The 23,134-nt window shown below is 40.2% G+C and overlaps 1 protein-coding gene across 1 annotated transcript; it reads left to right on the forward strand.

The window, feature by feature from the left end:
* Positions 1-295: 295 nt before the first annotated feature.
* LOC133549766 (glutamate-rich protein 1) lies at positions 296-23,134 on the forward strand. Its single transcript, XM_061895521.1, has 4 exons — positions 296-674; positions 5,049-5,180; positions 5,288-5,425; positions 21,657-23,134. The coding sequence occupies exons 1-4, from the start codon at positions 644-646 to the stop codon at positions 21,989-21,991; spliced, it is 636 nt and encodes a 211-aa protein (XP_061751505.1). The 5' UTR covers positions 296-643; the 3' UTR covers positions 21,992-23,134.

Here is a 23,134-nt window from a genome sequence, read left to right on the forward strand (position 1 = left end):
CAAAAAATTCTAGCTGTCAACACTGAATATTGCATTGTTTTTTCACAGTTTATGAAGTTACATTCATATTTTGTTGAAGTATTATTCAATAAATATATTTAAAAAATAATTTTGAATCGTTGCTTTTTTTTAGAATATTTAAAAAAAAAATCTCACGTAATCCTTGGCATACCCTCAAGTACCCCCAGGGGTACGCGTACCCCCATTTGAGAACCACAGGAGTAGGGATCCATCTCGGTCCACACTCCAATACAGTAGGTGGCGGTAATGCGCACCAGAAGGTTGCTTGCCAACCGCCATAAAAACATAAGAAGAAGAAAAAGAAGAAGATCCAAATACTAATATTCTGAATGGAGTACTCATAACTCACTCCGCTTGATAATGTTCAGTCGCTTTGCTGAAAGCTCGGGAGTGAGTGACACTTCTAAGGCGTCACTGACCTGTTTTGGAACTACAAATTACTAACATATCCTCGTATTGCTTGATCCGTGATTAATGGATGCCACCTCTAACGTAGCAACGTACCGCGAATGTTAGCCCGAGCCTTAAAGACGGGCTAAATACACTTGGTGCTAGCAACGCTAGCTGTGTTGTTCTAGTCGCAGTCTTAACAGACAACCGAGCGTCTTCGTTTAAGTCTTCTATGCCGGCTAATATGGCACACAGGAAAGAAGGTGAGTGGTCTTAAAGATTGAGTACGTACTGTACTGTGCTATTAAGTTATGTGTATATTTTACAAGGGGTCACCAACGCGGTGCCTGCGGGCACCTGGTAGCCCGTAAGGACCAGATAAGTAGCCCGCTGGCCTGTTCTACAAATAGCTCAAATAGCAGCACTTCCCAGTGAGCTGGCTCTATTTTTTGAATTGTATTTATTTCCTAGCAAGCTGGTCTCACTTTGCTTGACATTTTTAATTCTAAGAGAGACAAAACTCAAATAGAATTTTAAAATCCAAGAAAATAGTTTTAAAGTCTTGGTCTTCACTTTTTTAAATACATTCTTTTTTTTTTTTTACTTTGCTTCCTATAATTTTCAGAAAGACAATTTTAGAGTAAAATACAACTTTAAAAATTATTTTTGGATTTTCAAACACATATACCTTTTTACATTTTAAATTCCTTTCTCTTCTTTCCTGACAATTTAAATTAATGTTCTAGTGTTTTTTATTGTAAACAATAATAATTACATTTTAATTTAATTCTTCATTTTAGTTTCTTAAAACTTATTAGGATTAAAATTCAAAAAAATTATTCTCGCAAATCTCAAAAATCTGTAGAATCAAATTTAAATCTTATTTCAAAGTGTTTTGAATTTCTTTTAAAATTTTTGTTCTGGAAAATTTAGTAGAAATAATGAATTGTCCTTGTTAGAAATATAGCTTGGTCCAATTTGTTATATATTATAACAAATTGTCCGATTGGATTTTAACCTATTTAAAACGTGATCAAAATTTTAAAATTAATCTTAATCAGGAAAAATTACTAATGATGTTCCATAAATTATTATTATATATTTTTAAATATTCCAATTAGCTAGTTTTTCTCTTTAGTTTTTTCGGTTGAATTTTGAATTTTAAAGAGTCGAAATATGAAGATAAACTATGTTTCAAAATTTAATTTTCATTTTTTTTGTGTTTTCTCCTCTTTTAAACCGTTCAATTAAGTGTTTTTTTCATCATTTATTCTCTACAAAAAACCTTCCGTAATAGGAAAAAAAATGTACGACTGAATGACGGACAGAAATACCCATTATATATATATATATATATATATATATATATATATATATATATATATATATATATATATATATATATATATATATATATATTAAGGTAAATTGAGCAAATTGGCTATTTCTGGCAATTTATTTAAGTGTGTATCAAACTGGTAGCCCTTCGCATTAATCAGTACCCAAGAAGTTGCTCTTGGTTTCAAAAAGGTTGGTGACCCCTGCTTTACATTGTTTGTAGCTCACTGGAGTAGCGAGCTAACGCGTGTGTCTGTAGCGGTAAACAAATGAACATGAAGTGTGAAATAAACAAAACTAATACTCCAGTGCTATGTTGTACTTAAGATTAAAAACCTACATTATTGCTCATCCCTTATCCCCACGTGTAAATCTACATGCCTTCTACTTCAGTGTATGACAACGTGTAATACTTCATGTATGTGTGTTCAGCTCAGTTTCAGTTTATTTCGAACATGCATACAATACGATGTAGTGCAGTGTTTTTCAACCTTTTTTGAGCTAAGGCACATTTTTTTCATTGAAAAAATCCAAAGGCATATAACCAGCAGAAATCATTAAAACATTTAACTCGACATTGACAATAAAAACTTGTCGTTGTAATTGTTGAATATGAACCATGACCAACCATGCATCACTATACTTGTGCCAAGTATAGTATTTTGAGTTTTTTGGTGTTTTCCTGTGTGCAGTGTCTTGCGCTCCTATTTTGGTGGCTTTTCCTGTTTTGTTGGTATTGTTGTAAGCACAATACCAATGGGCACAATTTGCAAAATGCGCAACCGCATTTTGCAAATTTAATGTCAAATCAAAGTGAAATCAAATGTTTATTGGATTCATCACTATACAGTGTACATCCACGACTAAACTACTGACTAAACTACTACCACAACTTGGTTTACTACTTATAAAATATAATAATGTAGGGTTACCTGGAATTTGAAATAGGCCACCCGGCCTGAATCCACACTTCCCTCGCCAACACCTTCGTTTCCCAACCCTCACGCTTGGATAAATAGGCCTTGATGCCGTCTACACAGTGTTGGGAGACTGTTTTGCTGTTAGATCGCGTCCAAATTTGCAAAGTGCGCGAGATTGGTGAAATACTTACAACAGTATTCACGGTGGAAGAGGGGTTAGTGCGTCTGCCTCACAATACAGAGCTCCTGAGTAGTCAGGGTTCAATCCCGGGCTCGGGATCTTTCTGTGTGGAGTTTGCATGTCCTCCCCGTGAACGCGTGGGTTCCCTCCGGGTACTCTGGCTTCCTCCCACTTCCAAAGACAAGCACCTGGGGATAGGTTGATTGGCAACACTTAATTGGCTCTAGTGGGTGAATGTGAGTGTGAATGTTGTCTGTCTATCTGTGTTGGCCCTGCGATGATGTGGCAACTTGTCCAGGGTGTACGCCGCCTTCTGCCCGATTGTAGCTGAGATAGGTACCAGCGCCCCCCGCAACCCCAAAGGGAAGAAGCGGTAGATAATGGATGGGTGGATGGATGGAAGTATTTTCCTGTTGCAGCTTCATGTCTTCCTTTGAGCACTATTCCCCGCACCGTGCTTTGCTTTAGCAATCAAGACTATTTCAGCTGTTGCTATCCTCTTTGTGTGAACATTGTTGTCATGTCATGTACGGATGTACTTTGTGGACGCCGTCTCTAAGTCTTTGTTGTCGTCCAGCATTCTTTTTTTCTTTACTTTGTAGCCAGTTCAGTTTTAGTTTCGTTCTGCATAGCCATCCCTAAGCTTTAATGCCTTTTCTTAGGGGCACTCAGCTTTTGTTTATTTTTGTTTAAGCATTAGATACCTTTTTACCTGCACACTGCCTCCCGCTGTCGTCTGCATATTGTGATCCCGACAAACCATCGTTGTCTCACACGACCTGTTCCCGACATCTACAAAGCAATTAGCTCCTGGCTACCACCTACTGATATGGAAAAGTATTACACGGTTACTCTGCCGAGCTCTGGACAGCACCGAGACCACTCAACAACGGCACATATTTGCGGATTATAATTACCGGTGTGCAAAACATGTTTTTAACCTAAATAAGTGAAACTACATAATCTCCCATGACACACCAAACTGTATCTCACGGCACACTAGTGTGCCGCGGCACAGTGGTTGAAAAACACTGATGTAGTGCATCACACAGTTCCAGTTGTTTCATCACAGCATTTCCGAAAAGGAGTAGGAAGAAGCAGAGCTTATTTAATCCTACCCCTTTTCATACCATAACACTTGTATCCAATTTCCTTGTTCTCTGCAACAGAACAGTGAACAGATAAATAATAAATAAGTATTGTACCATAGTAACATACAAATGTCAAATAAATAAATAATCTTTGTCTCAAAAAAAGGCAAGAGAAAAATAAGAGTTCAAGATGTTCATTATAATTCTTGTTCTGTGTACTTTGTGTTGTAGTTTGAACAGTCTCTTAAAATCATATTGGTGCTTTGTTTGATTTCTTTGGTAAATCCGTTCCATAATTTATTCCGCATACTGATATACTAAAAGCTTCAAGTGTTGTAGGCGCATACAGATGTTTTAAATTAGCTTTTCCATTAATGTTATATTTCTACTCTTTTGTTGAAAATATTTTCTGCATATTATTGGGTAGCAGGTTATAGTTTGCCTTGTACATCATTTTAGCTGTTTGCAAATGCACCAAATCGTTGAATTTCAATAATTGTGATTTAATAAATAAAGGGTTTTTATGTTCTCTATATCCAACATTATGTATTATTCTAATTGATATTTTTTGCAACACAGTTTTAGTGAATGAAGCGCACTTATGTAGTTTTTCCCCCATATTTTTACAGAATAACTCAAGATATGGTAACACTAGCGAGCAGTAAAGGGGATGGCTTGGCGAAGTTGGTAGAGTGGCTGTGCCAGCAATCTGAGGGTTGCTGGTTCAATCCCCACCTTCTACCATCCTAGTCACGTCCGTGGTGTCCTTGGGCAAGACACTTTACCCTTGCTCCTGATGGGTCCTGGTGAGCGGCTCCCGCCATCAGTGTGTGAATGGGCGAATGTGGAAATACTGTCAAAGCGCTCTGGGCTCCTTAAAAAGGGGTAGAAAAGCGCTATAGAAGTACAACCCATTTACAATAAAGAATATGAAGTGATTTTTCGTCTAGAACCTATTTTGCTGTATTCGTTATTGCTGTGTTTCTTGCTACTTTATGTTGTATATTTTTTACATGAGAGTTCCAATTCATTTTATCATCTATTATTACACCAAAAAATGTGTTTTATTTTACCCTTTCAATACTTACTCTGTTTACTCCATATTAGTGTTCCAGTCAAAGGTACTCCAGAAGCTTTACCCTGCAACCCCTAAATCGGACAAGGAACCCAGCTCAGCGTGCACAGTGGCAGCTGTAGCCCCAACAATATGTACGAAAAGAAAAGCTTCCCACAGTCATGGTAAGATAACATGTATGGTTTACATGTTTTTTTGTCTATTACCAGAATGCACCACCACCGCTCTGCATTATAGTGGCTCATGAAGCTTTATTTACTTGGCTTTTCAGGTAATATAGAAATGACACCAAGTGTAATCAAAACTATGCGAATGTACACTGTCATACCACCTCCTGCAGACTACAATGCAGATCCTGGGAAAACTGTCACCCTACTCCAGCATGAAAACATTATGGAAGCCTCATCAGGTAAGACCGTAATAGTCCTTTTACTTTCTATATAGCTTGGCTGCAATTACGTGACCTAGAGGCATATATGGGCATTTCTTGGTTTCAGGCGATGGTTGAGAGCCCCATTAGGCTACTGCTTATTTACCTGAATCGGTGCAGATTTTGGCGTAATTTGAAAGGTTTAGTGGCAAATATATGAGCGATAATGAATGTTTTTTTTTAAAAATGGGATGGAGTGGATTTATACACTCTTAAGAAAAAAAACATTTTTGTATTATTCAAACCATTTTTCATCACCAAGACATTACTGTTTGCTACAACCTCACTTAATTTGACACTTATGGTATTAAGAAAATAATATATTGGATGCACATCATGCCTTTACATCTGAGGTGTCCACAAATTAAGCATTAATCTGTGAAAGACAAAGTTGGATTTATGTGCATCGGTAACGTATTTGTGCCATGCTGCTGTGATCGTGACAATATTGAGAAAAAGGATATGTTTGTTTTAGGGCTGGGCGATATATCGATATACTCGATATATCGCGGGTTTGTCTCTTTGCGATATAGGAAATGACTATCGTGATATTTGAGTATACGTTGTCAGGCAGTTGCTTTTAGCTGCGGGCATTACACTACAGGCTCTTCTCACTCTGTTGTCTCTCCTCACAGACAAGCGCACCTTCTTACACGTCACATACTGTCACGTCATACGTCACATATGTATACGCCCTCGCGGAGCAGAGAGGTAGCAGCATGGGTAACGTTTGCTGTAGTGCTAGCGGTAATACAAGAGAAAGAAGGTGCGAATCTGGTAACAAATGAAGGAAAAATTAATTCCCAAGAAAAACAGCATGGGGTCCATCGTCTGTCGGTGGTTTGGCTTCAAGCGGGAAGATGTCGAACAAACAACCGTAATTTGTTAAGTGTGGTGCTAAAGCGTTGCTACCAAAACTAGCATTACTGCTAATATGTAGCATCATTTGAATGGTCACCTGCTAGAGAATGAAGAGTTTTTACTCCGCATGTCAACATCTCCATTCGGTGCCATACGCTCTCAAAATCATGCACAAAAGTGCACTTTATTTGTTTTAAACTATTGCAGTGGCATTTTGTACAAAAAGTGCACTTTAGTTTAGTGTTGTTTTGATATGTCATCTTAGTGACATCATGCACAAAAGTGCACTAATAGTTTGTTTTAAAATGTCTCTGACAATCTTGCACTTTGTGTTTTGGAAATTACACGAATGATGGCTGTGCCACTGCTCAATAACTGTTTAACAAATAGTTTTGGTCAATTGACTTAATTGTGGTTTCCCTCTGCATGAAAGTTTAAAATGTGCATATATTAATGCAGTATGAACAATAATGTTTTAATGTAGACAAATATAATCCTCATACTGGTGTTATTATATGTATCAAGTGTTAATTCAAGACAAAGGCAAAATATTGAGATATATATCGTGTATCGCGACATTGCCTAAAAATATCAAGATGTTAAAAAAAGGCCATATCGCCCAGCCTTAGTTTGTTTGCAGTTCATTTCCTGCTAGAAATTAGTCTCATCTACAATTTATGTCTGCAGTTGTTTCTATGGTATGAAGTTCATATTTGTGTTATTATTTAGTTATAAATGTCTCTGCTGTTCAGCAATGTTTGCTACCGATATCAATATTCAGTGTATGCTGTTGAGTATATGTGAGATATAGTTATCTGATCTATTAATGGTATTGAGGATATTTTCTTGATGCTAACAAATATCACCAAAGTCTCTATATTGTGGACATCCGTGTGGAATAAAACACTTGGCTTTCCTGTACAACAAAAAATATGCTTGTAGTTTCTGTTATGAAATTGGACAATGAAAGTACGATGGATTGGACCAACAATCACATAATACTTATTACCTGGATTTAACATGACATTAGTTTATTTGCACAACCAGGTCTTGTTAGGAATATATAGGCATAACAACCACAAACTAATGCAATCTCTTGTCCTTTTCTACGTTTAATTCTGCTCTCAAACAGTTCTAATACAGTAGAGGATAAACTAAATTCCATCACAGAAAGTTTCTCAAAGAAATCAGTTGTTCAAAAAAACATTACAAGGTGATCGCTGCAGACACAAGCATGGTCTGATAGTATTCCTCAAGATGATGAAAATTATATTTTTAAGAGCCATTTCCTTTGACGCACTTTTGTTTTCCCCTGACTTTATTATATTTATGAATCACTTCCTTTGGGACTCTATGAACTCTATTTCCTATCTCTCTATTTGAATGATTGGAACAGAACAGCAATGCGGCATTTTCTACTCAAACTCTACACTCACTCTCACTTGTTTTAGTGCTATGCTCAAGCTACTTGACCATCATGTCAATTAAGCAGCAAAGAAGAAAAATGGATATGACATCATATGCAACCCAGCTATAGCTTGGATTTTAATGACTGCACGTGTGGCTCCTTTAATATGCGTGATGGTCAAGCCCCAATGTTTGTAGTGTTTTCGGATGTACAATCCATTCAAATTGCGAAAATGATTAATGAAAGAAGTAAAGAAGTTTGTACACGAATGCGTCAGACTACATTTGACAACAAGACAGAACAATTATGGTGATGATTCAGTAATTCTTAGTTTTTTAAATGGATATGCAGTTGTGGATGTTGAGCTGTTGGATGCTAGTTTGTTTACATGGCAAAAGTTGAATCATGAATTGCAACCTTACCTGAGCAAACACGATGCATATTTATCTGGGAGAGTCTTGATATCAGTTTCTTTGACCCAGCCAAATAGTTGTAGGACTCCATGCTTTTCCGAGTTTTCATCTGTTTGTCGTGGAGCACAAGATCGTTCAATATGTCCGGGAAATCCACCGACGGATAGTCCTTGTTATAACTTGACAAATCTTTTATTGATAAAGTATGGGGTCTATTAAATTGCATTGTTGGAATTTTTGCTCTTATCTGCATTTTGCAGGAAGTTCTAGGCCGCTTGCGTACTCGTATAGTTTGCGCACTGCTTGCAGCACAACAGCCATCCTGACTTTGTTGACCACCGCTTTTTTTTTCACTTCCGGGAAGAAGTCGTGTGTCGGAATACAATTAATAGAGATGTTCCGTTTAACGTTTTTGGCCTACAATCCTGATAAAATATTTTTGGTCTCAGATCCAATCTGATTTTAGGTCCAGATCCAATACTTTGATAATAGATTATGGAATTGTTTCATAGGATGTAAATAAAGTCAACAAAAAAACACATTTTAATAAAGCTTTTCTTATTGAATTTAGAATTTGATTGTATTGTTGTACTGTAAATCAGATAATGTATGAATTTTGTGGTATAGCATGCTGCATACAATTTGTAAAAAGTTAAATGCGGCTCGTGCACATTAGTGATGTGCGGGTCATGAATTAATTGTTCAAAACATGAATGTTTTTTACTGAATTAGCACTCATGGGCTGTAGTCGCCGTTTAATATGTAAAATGTAATTAAGTATGCCGCTTCTAGTCTGTTTTTATGAATGTATTAGCCCCAAAGAAACAGCAACAAATATGTGTATTGCTTAAAAAAGACTCTCCTTTTCATCTCCTGCTTGAGCTGAATGACTCACTGTGTCAGTTCAGCATGTGCTGCTGCAGTACTTGACGACCAATCACTGAATCAGATACAGAGTGAACGAACTACAAGGTGAACGATGGGTACCACTGAATCATCGTTAGTCAATGAACGATGATTCAGTTAGACTCACTGGGGGCGGCACCTTCGATGTCGGCGAGTCAGAAAGGAATCATTGAAAACTGAATTTTGTCTTTGTGAGCCTGTTGTTCTCTCTATTATAGTTTGATATCTTGTTTAATATTGCACAGTTAAATCATATTGTAATGTTGCACTATTGTTTGGTTAGTTTTTTTCAATTTAGTTTTTATTTTGTCCAGGTAATTCGCCTCTAAATGTTGTATGTGTCCACAACTGAATGTGTATGATGTATTAACACGTCTGGTGGATTATAGATGTCTTTATTGCAGTGTCCTGTAACACATAGTGCACATTGAATGATGGTGAGTCCACTTTGGTTTTGGGAATATCTCTCAAAAAGCTTTAACAGTTGTGAGCATTTCCTACGGTATATGCGACCCTTTCACCAGCAAAAGGCGCTGTTGCATCACTTCTGCAATCACATAAAGATATAGACATTTATCTCACAATGGTGATACAGTAATATCATTCAAATTGCATTAATATCATTAGTAGATGTTTGAGGAGAACACAGGCAGAGAATGAGACTTGAGTGGTTGTCATAAACTATAACGCCGCCAACTGTTGAGACTGCGGAAAAATTAGCTTTGAATAAAGGCTGCAGTTCATCAAGACAAAGTGGACTTATCTTTAAAGGAGAACTTTAAAGACTTTTGGCTATTGTTCACAATCATGATAGACAAGAAAACACATGTAAAACATTTTTAAGATGGGTTTAAAGAGGGTGGTGTTTAGGGTACGTCCAACCGGTAGGAGGCCACGGGGAAGACCCAGGACACGTTGGGAAGACTATGTCTCCCGGCTGGCCCGGGAACGCCTCGGTATCCCCCGGGAAGAGCTGGACGAAGTGGCTGGGGAGAGGAAAGTCTGGGCTTCCCTGCTTAGGCTGCTGCCCCGCGACCCGACCTCGGATAAGGAGAAGAAGATAGATGGATCTGTTTAAAGATGATTTAAAAAAACGCTTTCAAGATGCGGCTAATGGGAGCCACTGTTGTAGCCTTCAAAGCGCTCTAAAACAATTTCAAAACCCTCCCAATGTTTTATATACACACTGCATGTCTATTTGTAATGTACTAACAGACATGTCATATTTTAAATATTTACTGTATTTTGGTCATTTTAATAAGGATACTTCCTTATTACTTCCACATACAAGCCCGTGAGTGTGTTGTAATCATGGCAGACTTGGTAACAGACAACGAAGATAACTATTTTTGGACAAATGAGGATTCACAACCCTATATTTTTGAAGCTGAATATTAAAACGGAGGATGAACTGCTGCTTATAGAAGTAAGCACAAAGTAGTTGGTGAAACGTTGGAGCAGACGGAAGCCCAGAGAGCGAGGTCAATGCGATTTGGTCACGCTGCAAATCTGGAACTTTTGAGCCAAGCTATGCCAAATTATTGGAGTGCCCAAATCAACTGGAAATGTCCCCGGCCAGCTTGACCAAACGAACAACTCTCCATCGAGTAAGTCAATATCCTACAGGGGACAGCGTGGCACTGTTGGGAGAGTGGCCTGGTTCGATCCCCACCTTCTACCGTTGTGTCCTTGAGCAGACACTCCACCCTTGCTCCTGATGGGTCGTGATTAGGGCCTTGCATGGTAGCTCCCGCCATCAGTGTGTGAATGGGTGAATGTGGAAATTGTGTAAAAGCGCTTTGAGTACCTTGAAGGTAGAAAAGCACTTTACAAGTATAACCCATTTACCATTTACTAATGTTCACAATACATGCAGCACATCACCGTCCACTACAGTGCATACGCTGTGGCGCTAGCTGGGTGCAAACAAAACATGAAATGTGGGCTAATATTTTACAGATATGATTGTACATGTTTTTAATGTGTGTTATATCGCCTTGTGTTGTAAATCACAAACTCAAACCCATTTGGTGCTGACGTAGAAGCTATCTTATTTCTTGCGGTAGTTAGCTTTTACTACGCTAGAAAAATAGTTCCTCCCTGTTCGCTCTTACAATAACATATTTTAAAATGATTTAGAGGTAGCAATGATTGCCCCCATTAGCTGCATTGCTAGCCACCTAGAACGGGCCAATGTTTATGTTAGAAAGCAAAAAAAAAAAAAAAAGCCTTTTGTGAAGTGAATTATATTTATACAGTGCTTTTCAGTAGTGACTCAAAGCGCTTTATATAGTGAAACCCATTATCTAAGTTACATTTAGACCAGTACGGGTGGCACTGGGAGCCTGGGGTAAAGTATCTCGCCGAAGGACACAAAGGTGTGACTAGGATGTTTGAAGCGGGGATGGAACCTGCAACCCTCAAGTTCTAGCAACAGACCCACACCGGTTTGTCTTGTCTCTCATGATGATTGTAAACAATAGGCAAAATTAAAAAAAAAGTGCATTTCCCCTTTGTTTCCACAATTGTTGAATCAGTACTGTTACCTTTAAAGTTGTGCAGCAAGCATTAACTTTTGCAGGTGTTATTAAATGTGATTACTTGTTTGTTGCACATGTGCAAGTCCCTACGCATGCTTCTTGTGGCTATAGCCACTGTCCATCTGATTGTCTTGTCCCAGCCGCCATTGATTAGGATGCAGTGTTTCCCACAGGTCAGGCATCTATTTGTGGTGGTGTGGTTGGGCGTCGGGTAGGGGGGGTGGATTTGAGTGGCAGCGGTGATGACCTAGAAGAACGCGGAGTTGGAATATAATTACAGCACTTTGTGTACATATTTATATACATATTTATGTAATATTTATATAATATGTAACTACAAGCTCCATTCCCAGAAGGAGTCCAATTGCTTTTATGAGCGGTTGAGCGAGTCAAAAGCCGAAAAAAAAAAATTATTATTTTATTTTATTTTATTTTTTATATATATTTTTTGTTTGGAGCGGCCATAATTCTTTCGTGGTGGGCCGCCACAAATAAATGAATGTGTGTGAAACCCTGGGATGCATTCTCATTTTAAGCAAAGTATAAGACAATACTTTCTTAACAGCATAATTGTAACCAGGAATAAGTCTTCAAGTAACAATATTCAAATACTAACATTGTTGGGTAAGTCAGAATTTGGTTTTATTCTGAATCCAGTGAAACAGATTGGTGGTTTTAGCTGATGCAAAGACTTTCAGGTGTTTATATATGTTTATGTTTAAGTATTTGGCAGATGCTTTTATTCAAAGCAACATACATAAAAATACATATAAAGCAATCATTGTAAAAATTGTCATTTAAGGGAAAAATGTAATACAAAATATCAATACAAAGTGTCAAGACGGAATAAACTCTGCTGCTGCAGCAACAGAGATTCAGTCTATAGGTCCCTAAGATATATAGATATCTAATGTATTCATCCATCCATCCATCTTCTTCCGCTTATCCGAGGTCGGGTCGCGGGGGCAACAGCCTAAGCAGGGAAACCCAGACTTCCCTCTCCCCAGCCACTTCGTCTAGCTCTTCCCGGGGGATCCCGAGGCGTTCCCAGGCCAGCCGGGGGAGACATAGTCTTCCCAACGTGTCCTGGGTCTTCCCCGTGGCCTCCTACAGGTTGGACGTGCCCTAAAAACCTCCCTATTAAGGCGTTCGGGTGGAATCCTGACCAGATGCCCGAACCACCTCATCTGGCTCGTCTCGATGTAGAGGAGCAGCGGCTTTACATTGAGTTCCTCCCGGATGGCAGAGCTTCTCACCCTATCTCTAAGGGAGAGCCCTGCCACACGGTGGAGGAAACTCATTTCGGCCGCTTGTACCCGTGGTCTTATCATTTCGGTCATGACCCAAAGCTCATGACCATAGGTGAGGATGGAAATGTAGATCGACCGGTAAATTGAGAGCTTTGCCTTCCGGCTCAGCTCCTTCTTCACCACAACGGATCGGTACAACGTCCGCATTACTGAAGACGCCGCACCGATCCGCCTGCCGATCTCACGATCCACTCTTCCCCCACTCGTGAACAAGACTCCTAGGTACTTGAACTCCTCCACTTGGGGCAGGGTCTCCTCCCCAACCCGGAGATGGCATTCCACCCTTTTCCGGGCGAGAACCATGGACTCGGACTTGGAGGTGCTGATTCTCATTCCGGTTGCTTCACACTCTGCTGCGAACCGATCCAGTGAGAGCTGAAGATCCCGGTTGGATGAAGCCATCAGGACCACATCATCTGCAAAAAGCAAAGACCTAATCCTGCGGTCACCAAACCGGAACCCCTCAACGCCTTGACTGCGCCTAGAAATTCTGTCCATAAAAGTTATGAACAGAATCGGTGACAAAGGACAGCCTTGGCGGAGTCCAACCCTCACTGGAAACGTGTTCGACTTACTGCCGGCAATGCGGACCAAGCTCTGGCACTGATCGTACAGGGAGCGGACCGCCACAATAAGACAGTCCGATACCCCATACTCTCTGAGCACTCCCCACAGGACTTCCCGTGGGACACGGTCGAATGCCTTCTCCAAGTCCACAAAGCACATGTAGACTGGTTGGGCAAACTCCCATGAACCCTCAAGAACCCTGCCGAGAGTATAGAGCTGGTCCACAGTTCCACAACCAGGACGAAAACCACACTGTTCCTCCTGAATCCGAGATTCGACTATCCGGCGTAGCCTCCTCTCCAGTACACCTGAATAAACCTTACCGGGAAGGCTGACGAGTTGGATCCCGTTTTTTTCCCCCTTCTCTGGAATTATATTCCCAGTTTTGATTTTGTACGTCTGGTCACTTATAGCATATAAGAATATAATATTACTGTTAAGCAAACTATGAATAATAAAACACGCCAAAACATGTGTCCCTTTTATCTTAGCTGCACGTATGACAAAAAAGCGTGTGAAAATCAGTAGTATTCAGTGAGGTAAAATGAATGAAATGCGCTGACAGTTCATTGCTCCTGCCAAATGAATTGCACTGAGTGGAGGGGATCATCACTCCAAGATGGCGGCCCCGTGTCTCGTCAGTACCAGTAGGCAGTAGCTGTAGATGCTGCATGTACTTATAAGATATCTATGGGCACACGGCACAGTGCTGTATGGTGCGACAAATGTACTCACAAATGTGTTTAAAAATAGACCGTGCAACTTAAACAAAGCAAAAAAAAAAATGTCGCACATGTGCGAAAATGGTTTTCAACCCTTTTATTATTTATAGGTCACGGTTCGGTTCATTTTCGGTTTCAGTAAGAAAACTACAAAATGTAAATTTTTTGGGTTATTTATTTACCAAATTTGTAAACAATGGCATAACATACATATACACACAGGGTTATTGTGGTCAACATGTATAAAATAAAAACTAAATACGATGAGGCTCAGAATGGTTTCTTAACAAAACCTTTCTACATATAAAGTGCTTTTTTTGATTGATTGATTGATTGACTGAGACTTTTATTAGCCTGGTTAACTTGCCAGTAAGAGGATATATGGGCTCATTGTTCTTCCACCATATAAGTGGGTCAAAATCTAGTTTTGAATGCAAAATGGACTTAAAGGCCTACTGAAATGCGATTTTCCTATTTAAACGGGGATAGCAGGTCCATTCTATGTGTCATACTTGATCATTTCGCGATATTGCCATATTTTTGCTGAAAGGATTTAGTAGAGAACATCGACGATAAAGTTTGCAACTTTTGGTGCTGATAAAAAAAGCCTTGTCTTTACCGGAAGTCGCAGACGATGACGTCACAAGGGTGAGGGCTCCTCACGTCCTCACATTGTTTTTAATGGGAGCCCTAAGCAGCAAGAGCTATTCGGACCGAGAAAACGACAATTTCCCCAATAATTTGAGCGAGGATGAAAGATTCGTGGATAATGATATTGATAGCGAAGGACTAGAAAGAAGAAAAAAAAGGCGATTGCATTGGGACAGATTCAGATGTTTTTAGACACATTTACTAGGAAAATTCTGGGAAATCCCTTATCTTTCTATTGTGTTGCTAGTGTTATAGTGAGATTAAATAGTACCTGATAGTCCATGGGTGTCTTGAGGCCAGTGTCTGAGGGAAGTTGACGGCAGATACAAGGACGGCGCAAACTCCACAGATCTCTGGTAAGAGGCGACTTTTTAACACAATTTTCTCACCGAAAGCTGCCGGTTGACATGTAGTCGTGATCCATGTTCGCTTGACCGCTCTGATCCATAGTAAAGCTTCACCTACGGGAATTTTAAACAAGGAATCATTGTTTGTTTGTGTGGCTAAATGCTAAAGCTTCCCAACTCCATCTTTCCACTTTGACTTCTCCATTATTAATTGAACAAATTGCAAAAGATTCAGCAACACAAATGTCCAGAATACTGTTTAATTGCGCGATGAAAAGAGACTACTTTAGGCCGCAAATAGTGCTGCACTAACAGTCCTGGGATCAAATCCAGGCTCGGGATCTTTCTGTGTGGAGTTTGCATGTTCTCCCCGTGAATGCGTGGGTTCCCTCCGGGTACTCCGGCTTCCTCCCACCTCCAAAGACATGCACCTGGGGATAGGTTGATTGGCAACACTAAATTGGCCCTAGTGTGTGAATGTGAGTGTGAATGTTGTCTGTCTATCTGTGTTGGCCCTGCGATGAGGTGGCGACTTGTCCGGGGTGTACCCCGTCTTCCGCCCGATTGTAGCTGAGATAGGCGCCAGCGCCCCCCGCGACCCCGAAAGGGAATAAGCGGTAGAAAATGGATGGATGGATAATATTTCCTGACAGTCCGTGACGTCACGCGCACGCGTCATCATTCCGCAACGTTTTCAACAAGAAACTCCGCGGTATATTTAATATTGCAATTTAGGTAACTAAACCGACTGTATTGGCATGCTTTGCAATGTTAATATTTCATCATTGATATATTAACTATCAGAATGCGTGGTCGGTAGTCGTGGGTTTCAGTAGGCCTTTAAACATGTCCTCTTAAAACGGGGCACTTTATTTTATATTTTGTTCTTTTGGATTTGTTTGAGCTGAATAATTAAGCACAGCTAAATGTTTATTAAAAAGATTGATGATTATATTAGACTTTTTTTATTTTAAATTATTTTTCTTTTTTTTTATCTCCAAACACCTCTGAAATTGGAATCATATTAAACCAAACTTACTTTTTAAATTTGTTAGTACCTGTTATTGTGTATTTGGGGTCCCTATTGATCCCAAAAGTTTAAAATCAAGGCGTGGTGGAGATATTTAGTTACGTCAACGAATATTTTCATATATGTGTTAGTTTGGCCCATTAACTATCTGTTAATTTAGCGTTACAGTAGGCCTTATGATGGCATTGTGTTGTATGTATGCATATGTGTACCTTGTTTGAGTGTTAATAATGAATTGTTATATTTAAGACATTTAATATTGCTACAAAAAAATGTTCTGTGCTACAAAAAAAAAATATGTGCTACTAATTTTTTTAATTTCGTAGCACCGGTGCTACGTGTGAAAAATTTTAAGCCTACAGCACTGCCTCATCAGATACGCACATGAGTGTATTAGACGCGCACACGTTATATTACACGCTCACAAATTTGAAAACTACTGGATACTACACAGCAGAAGTGTTGCAAAAGTCACATGTAAAAAAGACAGCCAATAGAGGGTTCTTGTATCTCATAGTTCATATATACTCACACACAGATTGTATTACACACATACGCTTCTGGGTGTGCGTGCTAACCTTGTATTACACACTCATGAATCTTGATGCGCTCGCTCAAATCTTACATAGCAGATGCCCAAACCACCTCATTTGGCTGTTCTCGATGTGGAGGAGCAGCGGCTTTACTTTGAGACCCCCCCGGATGGCAGAGCTTCTCACCCTATCTCTAAGGGAGAGACCCGCCACCCGGCGGATGAAACTCATTTCGGCCGCTTGTACGTGTGATCTTGTCCTTTCGGTCATAACCCAAAGCTCATGACCATAGGTGAGGATGGGAACATAGATAGACCGGTAAATTGAGAGCTTGGCCTTCTGGCTCAGCTCCTTCTTCACCACAACGAATTGATACAGCGTCCGCATTATTGAAGACGCCGCACCGATCCGCCTGTCGATCTCACGACGCACTCTTCCCTTACTTGTGAACAAGACTTCAAGGTATTTGAACTCCTCCACTTGGGTCAAGATCTCCTCCCCAACCTGGAGATGGCACTCCACCCTTTCCTGGGCGAGAACCATGGACTCGGTCTTGGAGGTGCTGATTCTCATCCCAGTCGCTTCACACTCAGCTGCGAACTGATCCAATAGAGCTGAAGATCCTGCCCAGTTGAAGCCATCAGGACCACATCATCTGCAAAAAGCAGAGACTTAATCCTGCAGCCACCAAACCGGATTCCCTCTACACCCTGACTGCGCCTAGAAATTCTGTCCATAAAAGTTATGAACAGAATCGGTGACAAAGGGCAGCCTTGGCGGAGTCCAACCATCACTGGAAGCGGGTCCGACTTACTGCCTGCAATGCGGACCAAGCTCTGACACTGATCATACAGGGAGCGGACCGCCACAATCAGACAGTCCGATACCCCATACTGTCTGAGCAATCCCTACATGACTTCCTGGGGGACACGGTCGAATGCCTTCTCCAAGTCCACAAAGCACATGTAGACTGGTTGGACAAACTCCCATGTACCTTTAAGGACCCTGCCGAGAGTATAGAGCTGGTCTACCATTCAACGGCCAGGATGAAAACCACACTGTTCATCCTGGATCCAAGGTTTGACTATTCGGCGTAGCCCCCTCTCCAGTACACCTGAATAAACCTTACTGGGAAGGCTGAGGAGTGTGATCCCACGATAGTTGGAACACACCCTCCGGTTCCCTTTCTTAAAGAGAGGAACCACCACCCCGGTCTGCCAATCCAGAGGTACCACCCCCGATGCCCATGCGAGGTTGCAGAGTCTTGTCAACCAAGACAGCCCCACAGCATCCAGAGCCTTAAGGAACTCCGGGCGGATCTCATGCACCCCCGGGGCCTTGCCACCGAGGAACTTTTTAACTACCTCGGCAACCTCAGCCCCAGAAGTAGAAGAACCCACCACAGATTCCCCAGGCATAGCTTCCTAATAGGAAGACATGTTGGTGGGATTGAGGAGGTCTTCGAAGTATTCCTTCCACCGATCTACAACATCCTCAGTAGAAGTCAGCAGAACACCAGCCTCACCATACACAGTGTTGACAGTGCACTGCTCTGAGCTGTTCTTTGGTGCGTAAGCACAGACAACATTCAGGACCCGTCCACCAACCCGAAGGCGGAGGGAAACTACCCTCTCATCCACTGGGTTGAAGTCCAACGTGCAGGTTTTGAGCCGGGGGGGAAACAAGAATTGCCACCCCAGCCCGTCGCCTCTCATTGCTTGCAACGGCAGAGTGGAAAAGAGTCCAGCCCCTCTCGAGAGAACTGGTTCCAGAGCCGTTGCTGTGCGTGGAAGTGAGTCTGACGATATCTAGCCGGAACTTCTCCACCTCGCCCACCAGCTCAGGCTTCTTCCCTCCCAGCAAGGTGACGTTCTACGTCTCAAGAGCTAGCTTCTGTAGCCAAGGATCGGACCACCAAGTGCCCTGCCTTCGGCTTCCGCCCAGCTCACACTACACCCGACCTCTTTGACCCCTCTTATGACTGGTGAGCCCATTAGAGGGGGGACCCACATTGCTCGCTAGGCGCTCGCCATCGTACCCCACCTCTGGGCCCGGCTCCAGAGGGGAGCCCCGGTGACCCGCCTCCGGGTGAGGGAAATCTAGGTCCTTGATTTGTACTTTTCATAAAGGTCTTTATGTTCCATAAATATTGATGTTAAAGATTTCTTTTTTTGTGAAGAAATGTTTAGAATTAAGTTCATGATTACAGAATGATCTCTATTACAATCCCTTAAGAGGGCACTTTAAGTTGATGATTACTTCTATGTGTAGAAATCTTTATTTATAATTGAATCACTTGTTCATTTTTCAACAAGTTTTTAGTTATTTTTATATCTTTTTTTCCAAATAGTTCAAGAAAGACCGCTACAAATGAGCAATATTTTGCACTGTTATACAATTTAATCAATCAGAAACTGATGACATAGTGCTGTATTTTACTTATTTATCTCTTTTTTTCAACCAAAAATGCTTTGCTCTGATTAGGGGGTACTTAAATTAAAAAAATGTTCACAGGGGGTACATCACTGAAAAAAGGTTGAGAACCACTGGTCTAATGATTATAAAACTATAAAAATATCTGTATTTCATGTACCAAGCATGTTTTAGTGTAACAGAGGCTAGCCAGTATGACTTTGCAATGTGTACCTTGGTAAACTTCACTTCCTGACACCTTCACAGTATGTTCTGGCTATTGGGTTATCAGCTTGTGCTTTTTGCCTAGTGGCTAGAACACTGACTAGCCTTTTCATTCAGGTGACATTGATTCAAGCCCCGCTCGAAGTGATGGCAGTATGGGAAGATCAAAATACTACGCTAAGCCACTACATTAGCACAGCGGATAGGTGGTGCCACACATGTCACAAAAGAATAACCCCCCCCCCCCACCACAGAACCCATGATAAAGCCATAATGTTAGCTTCACACTGGAACATCTTTGGAACAAAAAATGGTAATTCATCTTTGTGGCTGCTGTATTCTTAAGGAGATGGGAATGTGTCAATACAAATACTTGAATGTAAGACGACACCTGATATACTTTTAATAAGTCAAGTAAACGGTCGACGTCTATGTACTATTTTACATGTCATCCACGTAGATCATCCATCCATCCATTTCCTACCACTTCTCCCTTTCAGTATAGCAAGGGGGCTGGAGTCTATACCAGTTGCACACGGGCTGAAAACAGGTTAGATCCTGGGACAAGTCGCCAACTCAGATAATTAGACAACATTCGTACTCATATTCACACACTCGGGCCAATTTAAATCAGTAGTTCTTAATTATTTTTTGTCAAACCCAGTCTAAGACACATAAAAAATGTTCACACACCCCCTTAATTTATATCCTAATGAGAACCTGACAGTATATATTTGTATCCTCATTACCGGTAAACTGAATGTCTGTATACTTTCTTGTATTTCCTGATTGAGCCTGTTGATTTATTCAAGTACTGCTGCTACTGTGTGCATGTTCGAAATAAACCATAACTGTAAATTTAGCAGTTGGGTTGTGTATCGTTAAAGAATGAAAAAAGACATTGATACTGGAAGTCCCTTGTCTCGCTGGCCCCGCCTGACACCTTACTGCACCTCCCTAGAGAGAGGATAAAATAACTGTTGGAATGTCATCATGGTCACAGTCAATACACAACATATAAAAGGAAGGCAAATCAATAAATTGTTGGGGTAGATACCAAGGGTTTCAGTATACTACGTACAGTGATGAGGTCAATATTTTTATTTTCGCAAAACATTTTGTTTATGTTAATGTTTACAAACTCAAATGATAATTTCCTAGACACAGGAGGACTTTGAGAGCAAAAACCAGATGATTTAAATAAGTAATAGATCATAGTTTTTGCTTTTGGTTAGTTATTGTGTACTATTGACTTTGTTTTTGTCAGGCTTGCCCCCGACAGTTTGTTTGTTTGTATGTATGTGTGTGTGTGTGTGTGTGTGTGTGTAGTATTTCCTGTCTATATTTCCTGTCAGCGCTCTTATTTTGCCTGTTTCCTGTCTTTTTCCCTGAGTGCTGTGTCCCCTCAGATGCGGCTGATTAGCACATGGCCACACCTGGTGTCAATCAGCCCAATCCTATCTAGACCTGTCTGCTCATCCAGTCTGTGGTGGATTATTGTCGATGTCACTTCCATATTGTCGCTCGTGTCGTTTCGTGTCGTGTCATTGCAGCGTAGCGGTAAGCTATATTTCGGTATCTGTTTGTAGCTTACTGTCTTTTGTTCCCTGCTTCCGTTTTGTTTTCATTCTACAAGTAACGACTTCTATTTTCCTGCTCGCTACCCGCTAGGTTCTACGCTAGCCCCTTTTGTTTTTTGCCAGCTTCCATGCTAAGCTCCTTTTGTTTTCTAGCTCCCATGCCAGCTCTTTTAGTTTTGTTATCCGCCTCGTGCGCGCTTTTTGTTGAACCCCTTTTGTTCTTGTTCTAGTATTTTAATTAAAACATGTCTATCTGCAAAATACCTGCCTCCTTCTCTGCATCTTGGGGTTTGTCACCAACTAACTGACAGTTTTGCTCAAATAATTGTATGTAATAAAATAAGGAACTGGTTTAAATATTGTGTTGATATTGTTGAACTGGTAAAAGCGCTCATCGTAAATACATTGAAAAGTTTACAGTTAATACGTGTGACTGGTATTGATGGATCTCATTAATGGAAGATCGGTATCAGAATTAGCAGCATAAAACCCTAATCGGAACATCCCTATATGTAATGTTACGTGATTTTATTTTGATGTGTAACATTCCCATAGTCACTTTTTGACCTTTTCTTAATGTACCTATGTAAAGTCTCTTATTTGATGCATATTTTTAATCAACCACAATTTGGCATATAAATTAAAACAAAAGTACACTCTGCAAATATTAATAATAACATAGTTTTTTTTTCATGTTACCTACAGAACATGACATACAGGAGTTGAGTGAAAAACCGGACCAAGATGTAGAAGCAGATGAACAGAAAAAAAGAAGGAAAAGAAGAAAAAAGAGACTGAATCTTAAAGGAGACTTGTGCACGGATGAAGTGGCTCCAATCAAAGACTCTCGCATTGGTCAGAATGAGATGCCAGCTGATGAGGAAGCAGTGCTCGTTAGCCGGAACAAGAAGAGGAAACTGAAGAAGAAGCGGCACAAAGAGAAGCTGCTCTCAATGGGCTTGATGCCTCGGGCGTCTGCTCTGGAGTTCACTTACCAAAAACAAAAGGAGGATGGGAGAGGATGTGAGGATAGTTGCTGAGGTAGCAGACTTTTTGCAGATTACATTAGAAATCTCTAAATTAGATTGTAAGTGTAGAGCTTTTTAACATTGTTGTATTATTCTACGATCATCTGGTCGATGTTGCGTTGTACAGGTGTGAATTTTATTGCATTTGTTGGCTAACACACCTAGAAACCTAGAGATTAAGCTTGGGCGATATATCAGTTGTATCGGATATATTCAAGTTTTTTGTAACAGACGATTTAAAATTAAAATAATCTATTTATACTTCTCTTCTTGCTCCGGCATACTTGCCTCTCAGCAGCTTCAGTAGCTTGCGCCGTCCCCTTACTTCCTTATTGGCTCACATAGCAAAACATTGGGAAAGCTAACGGGAGCGAGACGTTTGTTTTGAAGAAAAGAAATGTGTTGTCAGTAGTTAGGTTTTGCGACAACAGGTGTGGAACAAATGACTGCACGGTGCAAAGTTTGTTTCAAGAAAGTATCCCTACATCTGAAACCGAAACCTCCAGACTACAGTTCATTACAAGGCGAACAAGACGCAACAACAAACAAACTACAAGCTGAAAATCACCTTACTATGGTGGAATCATTTACACAAGGTATGTATGATGAGAAAGAAGCGTAACGCAGGGAGTAATCTTTCAAGCAGTTACCCAGCACGCCACCAAGATATGTGAATGAAAAAGGCTGTTTTACTTTATCTACTTACTAAAACAAATTATAATCCTCAATCCATCCATCCATTTTTTACCGCTTATTCCCTTTTGGGGTTGCGGGGGACGCTGGCGTCTATCTCAGCTACAATCGATGTTTTACTTAATTATTTATTTGGATACAATGTACTAAACTACTTTTTTATTTACAGAAGTATATTATCTAAGACAAAAGTTTACACTTTATTGATCTCAATGTTGGAGAGTGTTTATTTGAATGTAATGTGCAATGCTACATTTTTTTAACACTAGTATTCTATTAAAGCAGAAGTATTGCTTCCCAAGGGAAGCTCTTAATTTAATTATTTGAAAATGATTCCATAAAAAGTACAATTTATATCTGGTCTAAAAAGAACATTATACATATCAGAACTTGGCAAATAGTAAGATGCATTGTTTTAAAATACACATTGTTGATCCAATAAAAGAAAAAACTTGTTTTGAA

Source organism: Nerophis ophidion, linkage group LG03 (genome assembly GCF_033978795.1).
Source record: "Nerophis ophidion isolate RoL-2023_Sa linkage group LG03, RoL_Noph_v1.0, whole genome shotgun sequence".
NCBI lineage: Eukaryota > Metazoa > Chordata > Actinopteri > Syngnathiformes > Syngnathidae > Nerophis > Nerophis ophidion.